This window comes from Gossypium hirsutum, chromosome A12, assembly GCF_007990345.1.
Source record: "Gossypium hirsutum isolate 1008001.06 chromosome A12, Gossypium_hirsutum_v2.1, whole genome shotgun sequence".
NCBI lineage: Eukaryota > Viridiplantae > Streptophyta > Magnoliopsida > Malvales > Malvaceae > Gossypium > Gossypium hirsutum.
Window position 1 is genome coordinate 88478026 of NC_053435.1, and position 8927 is coordinate 88486952.

General features: G+C 32.5%; 1 protein-coding gene across 1 annotated transcript; it reads right to left on the reverse strand.

The window, feature by feature from the left end:
• Positions 1–1425: 1425 nt before the first annotated feature.
• Positions 1426–8583, reverse strand: LOC107939435 (protein LAX PANICLE 2). Its single transcript, XM_016872765.2, has 4 exons — positions 7406–8583; positions 7181–7231; positions 7000–7072; positions 1426–1871 (listed from the first exon to the last, which is right to left on the reverse strand). Exons 1-4 carry the CDS (start codon positions 8137–8139, stop codon positions 1692–1694), a joined length of 1038 nt encoding a protein of 345 aa, XP_016728254.1. The 5' UTR covers positions 8140–8583; the 3' UTR covers positions 1426–1691.
• Positions 8584–8927: the final 344 nt, after the last annotated feature.

Sequence of the window (8927 nt, forward strand, 5' to 3'; positions counted from 1 at the left end):
AAATAATAGTAACCAAATAGAAATTGGTAAATTTTATATTTTATTTTGGCTATATAAAGCCGATTGTACTGTAAAAAAGGGAGGATACACGCATATTGGAAAAATAGAAATCAATCAAAAATCAGTTTTTAAAAAGTTGATTTTAGATCTCGCTTTTCTCTGCAATTTAGTTCTTATTTCTTTGATCTTCATTTGCTGCATAAAAAAATAAATATACAAAAGAAAAAGGGTTTTTCTTATCTGTTGTTTGGTGTCGATCTAGCCAATGTTTATTACTTCGGTCTAAAGGTTGACGGATCCTTGTAGATCTGGTTAAAACCACGATGGTGGTGGAGGTGCATTAGGTGCCGATAAAGCCCACGGGTCGACTGAGAGGGAGGAGAGGTTGAAAAGTTTTGAGAAAAAATGTTTTGAAATCTGTTTTGAGAGAATAATCGGCCAAGTGAAGTTATTAGGGCAAATTTTTTGTTCATATATATGGTTAAAACGGTGTCGTTTTAAGCCATGAGGATTAGCGTGGACGGCGTCGTTTCACAGCAACCTGCTGGGTTTCGATTTTTCGTTTGATCAAATAACCAAATATCCTTTTAATGGCATGTTTTGGAAATCATGAGATGATCTCGGTTTTGAGGGTTTAAAATGTCATATCCTAATGTATTGGATGTGGTGTTTTATTCCTTCGGGACAAGCGAATCTTAAATTCCAATTCGAGTTGTCCAAACATTTTTCAAAGGGATTGCATTTTAGAAACTTTTCAAATTTTCGATATTAGGACATTAATTAATCAATTAGGTACCAATTTTGGGCGTTGCGAGGGTGCTAATCCTTCCTCGTATGTAACCGACTCCCTAACCCATTTTGTTGACTTTCGTGGGCCAAAGTCAATATTTTAATGAAATAAAATGTTTTATTAGGTGATCCGATCACACCTAAACAAAAATATTTGTGGCGACTCCATCTTCGTTTTTAAAGTCGATCCTCGTTTTTCCAAAATATAAAAATGGTTTCGACAGGCTTGTTTTGTTAATTGGTGGCACCAAAATTTTTTTTTAAAAAAAGGCCTATTTTTTGAAATTTAGTTGTTGGAACACGAATAAAAGAGTGCTGAACTAGAAGAGCTTTAATAAAGTGCGCTGACTTGGACGTATTTTACAGGTTAGAGGGGAAAAAAGTGTTGAGCTGAACATGCTTTTTTGACTTTCTCCTAAAAATGGTGCCAGCTCAATATGTTTTAGTGAAGTTGGGTGATTCTCGTAAATATCAAGCAAAATGACCCATTTTTATAATTTTTTTTAAAATTAGCGTTTTCTGATAATTTAGTCGCTCAACCAAGTTATCTAACATATATAATTAGGTCAACTTAAATTATAATAATTTTAGTTTAACCATTTATTTTGGATAGTGAACTATTAGTACTATTGTATCAAAAGAAAAGAAATGATAATAATTTAATTGAAACATGAAGCTTGGACACACAGTATTACGGAATTGACCCCAAAATCAAAACATGGGCATCCCAAAACTATTTTGTCCATTAGTGGAGATTACAGCAAATAATAATAATAATAAATAGAAAGAAAGAAAATAAGGGATGGGGTTTCCATAACTTAAGAATGATACATTCGGTCACTCATTCATCACATACATAAAAAAAAAAAGGGGGGGGGATTGGTGTTTGAATATTTCAAGCCCTAGCTCCTACCGTAGTGCAGAACCATGACATTGCTGTTGTTGTTGTTATTATTATAAATATCATCAGGTGTTGTTGAAGTATAATCTGCAGGAGCTTGTCTTGAACTCCATATTTGATCTCTTACATGCTGCAATGTCAACAATGGTTGAAGCTGTCGGCCTTTACATCTTATCTCTATCTGCACCCTCAAAATTATTTTCATGTTAGTTATTTCAATTGTTTCCATATACAAAATAATAAGTTCAAGTGAGAATGTGAATGTGTATGTGTATGGGAAAACAACCAACAATTAAGAAAAAGGGGAATAATGTCTATTTCAATGCTAATTTTGGAACTTCATTTTTATTATACTTTGAACATCAAATTTCCCACACTTTTCTTCTTCACTCCTTTTCCCCCATTAAGACAAATTTTAACACCACCACTGCTTCTACAATTTAGGTCAGCGGTCAAGCACGCTCAACCCTGCCCATTTATTCCACGATCTTAAACTGCCCGAAAATCATCATTTCGGGGCCCACCCAGACTTTACTCGCAAGCCAAAATCATTGTTCCTTTAGACTTTTCTTTTTAATTTATATCTATCTATATAGTGCTATTAATTTGAAAACATATAGTGCAATTAGAATTAAAATATGAAATAATTTATTTTATTTATGATAAATAGTAGGTATAATGAATTTTTAGAAATCTGATTCTATAAGTTTAAAAAATAATGAAAATGACTTAACTTTAAAATTAATTATGAGAATGATTTGACTTTTACAATAGAGTTGGGTTTTCCAGGTGACACCACCTTAAAAATAGAAAACAAAAAAAAAATAGTGTTATCTAACAAATTGGCCAGAAGTATGTAGAGCCAAAATATTTAGGGGCCTGATAAAGTAATTACCTTTTTTAGATATGAAAAAGGAGTGTGGCATGAGACTATAGCAACACCTAATTAAATTTTTATTTTTTTTGAATGTTAAGTCTATTTCTTTTTAATTTTAAATTTAAATTTAAATAGTCCGTAAAAATATAAGAATAACAAAAATAAACATTTTTTTATTTTTTTAAAATTTTTAAAAACAATAAACTTAAAAAATTATATAAAAATCTTATTTAAATTATTCAATATATCTCTAAAAAAATCCTCAAATTTATCTAAATTTAAACATTTTCAATTTATTCAATAACATATTTGAATTTAGATAAACTTAAAAATTTTCTTATTTATAATTATAATAAAAAACAATAACATTAAATACAATTTCTACAAATTTTTTATATAATGTCTAACGTAAAGAATGTTACTGGCTAAAAATTATTACAATAACAACATATATAAATCAAGTTTTAATACTTATCGCACATATTTAAATCATACATACAAAATTAAAAATAAATATAAGAGCAAAAATTAAGATTTTAAGATTTTTGTAGGAGATTGAAAAAAAATATATTAAGTTATTAGAGCGTTAAAACAAAAATTTGATATTAAAAGAAATTAAATTAAAGTAATGATATTGTGGGTGAGTGAGAAAGTAAAATTTCTAAACGAATATTAAAATAAATAAATAAAAGATTTGTGAGTTTTGAGACCTCACTTATCCTCTCCATTAAATTATTTCATTTTCTTTTCTCTCAAAACCTGACTCAAACATACGTCACATACACCAATCAAATCTCATGCACGTCTTCCTCACGTTCCTTTCTTACGAAACTAAAACCCTCATGTCAAAATTATAAGCTTATATTCCATTCTTAAATGAAAATTCTTCTATTTTAATTTTATAAAATTTTTGCTATAAAAGATTAAATTAGAATATAGTTCTTTTTTATACAATATCTAGTTATACCTATCATTTATCTTTAACCCTTAAATTAGAGAAAAATATATTTATATTTATTCAAATTCATGTTTTTTTTTATTATTATAATAACAACAATACGATTAAGTAGGTGTTGATGATAGAAAAAGATTTGTTCTCCTAAAATTAATATATTAACAATTTAATGCTGCATGCAAGCCGTTCACCAACAATAAAGAACTCATTTTCATGGGGGGTTCTTATCTTTCCTTTTATGCTTTTTATTTTTGTTCTTTTTCAACAACTAGGAATGATCCTGTTGTGGTATTATCCTCATGCATTGCTTTCCCCCGACGTAAAATATGTGGGGATTTTCTTTCTTTCTTTATTTGTGATGTAATTTTGTGGTTGGTTGTGGGAGTATGATGTTGATGGGTCTTGTACAATATTCCATCCAAGTGGTGCACTTAAGGTATTTTTGATTGCCCTTTTTAAGCACAATCAATGAGAACAAAGAGGGGGTAGCCAAGGCTTAATAATAAATAAATAAATAAGCGCTAGGCCCTACAATACTAAGCTGACATGAAAGAAACGAAAGCGTGACGGAAGGAAGAGATAACAAGGAAGATGAAGGGTTTGAGTATGAGAGGGTCCACGTGTGATTTTCATGTCCCTACAATATGATTTTTCATCATGCTTAATCTCAAACCCTACATGTTAACTACGGAAGAGATAAAAATCCAAAGGTCTATCATGTTTTTACCTCTACGCAAATTAAAAATTGGACTATGTCCGTGAGGGCATCTTTTTGGCTTTTCCTAGCCACCATATCATATATTATGACCTAGAGTATGTAAATAGATAGAAATTGGCCATACATGCTTCTCTAGATGATCGGCTATGATAGTGAGAACAAAATGGTGTAAAAGAGTAGTAAATATGTGGGACAAAAATCATTGATAGAAGAGCAAGAATGATTTATTTAAGGGGTAACTAGTCTTGCTCATCATCGAAGAAGAGAGAGAGAAAGTCAGGCAGATAGTCCTACATCTACGCTAAAATCACTGATAACACTAATCATTGGGCTTTTTTTTTGTATGGCATGTGAGTAAGGATGAAATGTTACCCCACTGCGCCTTAGAATCAAACACAGCCTAGCTAAGATGAAAATTTTATGCCAAAAGTTTGCCGAATCAACGCCACCCGAGTTGACTTAATAACTAGATGTGAAAGAAGTTTTCATGATTGGGATTTGAAAGTTCTATTAGTATATAAAAATCAAGAGGATGTCCGGGCATGGTTCACATTCTATCTTACCTAAATATATAAATGTTTTATGATGTGTTTGAGATTAGGTGTGCTTTTATTTAGGTGGAGGATACAAACCTGGGAATAGCTGTAACATGGTTTTGATTCAAATAAGATACTGTCATAATCTCAACTTGATTACTTGATGGCATGAAGTGCAAGGAAAGAAACAAAACTATAAATGCATTCATTCTACATTATTATATAATTCATTCAATAGTCCAACAAAACGCAATGTCGAGGATGTCATAAATATTGTCCTCTTTTTATATATTTTCTAGCAAATTAATTAATAGCTTAGATATCTTAGGTGGCATTGAGAAGGCCAAATTTAATGTGGCTAACTAATACCTAAAAATATGTTGTCTCTCTGCTATCCTCGATATTATGGTTAGCATTTATTCTAGGCATACCCAAAAGGAAGATGTTTCTCAGGCTATGCAAACAAAATCTTCACTTTTGTTTATATATGGACAAGGTGAAGCTATGTTCAAATTATATCGGCATTGGTTCCACGTAAAATCAGTGTAACTTAACTCATCTCCCTTAATAATTCAATACAAGACATAGGAAATAGAGGTCAAACAACAAATTTCAAAGCGGAAGAACAGGTAGAGAAGGATTAATGGACGTTTTCTGTCCAGATGTTTAACGCGTTTAGGGATTTTCTTAGCAAACATATAAAAATTAAACCTAGCAACTCATCTTGACTTATGGTTCTAAAAATTGGGTATATAGTTACAATTTCCTCCCTCATATTTTATGCATTTATAATTTTAGATATCACCCATGGTATTTAGATGCATGAAATGCGAAATAAACTGAATGGTATGACCTTATGGCACTGATGCTTCATACTTATTTGTTTTAATCTATAAAGAAACAGATTTGTGAGCCTAATGGATATTGTTGTTGATATACAAGAATAATTTGATTGAATCTATAAAACAAAATGCAAATCTTTCTTGTTAAATGATCTTTGGGAGGATACCCTTTATAAATTCTCTATAAAACAAACAAATAGTTGTCCAAAATAGGTTGTAATTTATAATGCCCCATTTCAGGGGCAAAAAAAAAAAAGGGTAAGGTTTAGGGTTGACATATAAGCTCCCTTTGAAACGTATAAAAAAGCCCATGACGAACTAGTACATGGAGTTCGTATTACAACAAAACAAACGTAAAAAAATCATAAATATGTAAGTAAGAATTACTTTAGTTTTTTTTTATGCCCTTTATGATTTGTTTAATCTAAGGGCCCCTATTCTTTATCTAGAAATTAGAATCATAGCCAAGCTTCTTTGCTTCTTACTCTTTTTGTGAATTTTTTACTATTGATGTAAAGCTAAGAATTAATGATTTACTTTTAGCAGATGAACCCACACTCACCAATTGTATTCCTAATTAGGATCTATTTATTGAAAAATATAAATAAAAGAAAATATTTAATTTTGTATTCGATTATGATGCGTAGGTGAATTTCCACAACGTATGCAGTGGAAGGAGTTTCATACTGATTTTTTTTTCTATTATACAAATAGGAATTGGAGTATGGATTGTAACCCTAGCTAACCGTATCTAGTTTTACTTTTAACTTACAAAGCACTTTGCTTGTGTTTTTGTCCCCATTTGGTATGCAATTACGAATATAACCTAGGGCTTAATTTCAATTCCTTCGTATAACAACATAACAGTCTTTAAATAGTGACCCCATTTACTAGGGTAGGAGAGTTAAATCCTCTTCCATTTATTATTGGTGTTAGGTAGTATTCTCTATTATCTAAAAATTCCTAAAATGAACCCTACACCTTTGATCCTGTCACTCATCAAAACATCCATATATAACTAACTAAAACAAAAAAGCTAGTAACCATTTTAATGATATTGATTAGGGAAACGTTTGGAGACTCTCAAGGAACATAGATTATGGGTTAAAATGGTAATGAATACATAAGAAAATGGCTACCAAAGATATATACTGCCCACCTAAACTATATGATGTTATGAGACAAGTAAAAATGAGTATGAAAGATGCATTTAGTTCCCATGTTTCTATCATGTCCCTAACACCAACCAAGTCCTATAATCCATGTACTAATCAATTTTCTGGATAAAATGATGTCTTAAGTTTCTGTTTTTGCCTCTTCAATCTGTTTTGTTGCTAACATAAATAACATTTTAATTGAAGAAGAAGTTGTATTTAAATACCTCTGATTCGCTATCCAGTCTCAGCTTGTTAGCCACATACTTCATTAATAATCGCACTGTCATCTTCCCGTCCCTTCAGGTTTTTTTTTTTTTAAAATGAACGTCAAAACACGACATACATAAGTTTTTAAAGCCTGAAAAAAAGCTGGAAAGAATGAATACAGGGATTTAATTTAATTACTTGATTCTCAGATAGCTCTTTGGTATTTGAGGTAAGAACGGTTCTTTGGCTCTGAAATGAAGAAAAATAAATAAAAAAATAAAAGCAAGTGAGTTTCATCGTATACTTTTGAATACCCTAAAGTGATATATGATTAAAAAGATTAAGAATTATCATACGAAAACAAAAAGATAGAGGCTAATATTTTGCCCAACTTCTTTTTGCTTTATCTTGCTTTGTACTTACTGATTGCGTGATGCTTCTAGCATAAACCAAATGCCAGAATGGGGCCTTCTGGGAGGATCAATGATTCGAACCTCCGAGCTCGGCCCGGCAACATCCATTGATTGCACCTGAAATGGTCTGGATAAATAGGAAGAAGTGGAAGAAGGAGTGGCTGCTATAGGCTTAAATGCCCAGCTAAGCTCCCCATGATGAGGGATCATGGAGCTACTTCCTTGTTGGTGTTGAAAGAATAAAGTACTAAAACTATGCATAAGGGTTGGAGGTGGTGGTGGAGGTCGAAACTCAGGCATATGAAAAATGGGGGCTAAAGGCCTTGATTGTTGTGAGGTAGCAGCAGGTAAAAGATCAAGCTCCATCAACCCTCCTCGTCTGGACGCTGGATCGCCTTGGTCATGCTTCTTGTGATCATATTCATATGCTGTTGCCTGACCCCCTATACTGAGTTGGAGCCAACCTTTATCTGGCTCTTCTTGTTCTTGATTGTTATCCTTGGAGCTGGATCCCTCATTAACTGTACTATTAGTTCTGGATTCATCTTCAGCCATGGAATTAGCACCTAGATCAGATCCTAAGCAAGCATCGCTGTGATAGCCGCCATGCCCAGGAACACTGCTCATAAGACCGAAACTCTCTGTGTAACTTTGACCGCAATAACCATAAAAGCCGCCACCGTCACTGCTAACTTGAGGAAGATGTTGTTGCTTAGAAAGGTTTCCAGCAGGAACCATGATCATATCTGATAACCAAGATATCCAAACAGCCTGTTTGGACTATAACAACAAGAAAGAAGATGATGATGATGATGATAACGATTCCCCAGCTTACTCTTGATCTCAACATAAGCCATGGATGAAAAAGAGCTTTTCAATCTGTTGCTTAAATTGGATAGAAGAATCTAGGGAAATTGCCATAAGCATATTTTTGGAGTGGAGGAATCAAGAAAGCGAGAAATACCAATTAACCAGAGGGGAATTGTTGTTGTCTTGTGTTTCATTGTGAACATAACAGAAGACAACAAGGAGAATAAACATTGTAAATCTTACTTTCCATTAATTCTCTTGGTTTGGAAGCTTGTGGAAATGAAATAGTTGCAGCAGGAGGAGGGGAGATAAAGAAAGAGATGGTGGTCAGTCAGTTAGATTAAATAAAGTTAACAATATTGTACATTATTTTCTTTTTTCTTTTTTTTTTTTTTGGGGGGGGGGGGCTCAAATTGCATATATACTCTTTAGGAGGTCGAACCGTAATAGTTTTTTGACTTTATTAAGACCAAAATATAATGAGAAATTAATTATTTCAAAGGGTCCCCAAGGAAAACACCTTTAGGGCATGTTCCAAGGAGAAAATGACTGTAAAGGCTCTTTCTTTTTAGAATGTCCCAAAAAGGTCCTTTTTAAGACTTAATGGGAGGTTATGGAGAATGTCTATCCATCCCTACAAATATTAACCTACAATTGGAATGTTTAGTTTCCGACAACAGAAATGCCCCATCACGTCCCCCCTTCGCTTCCATCTGCTTCAC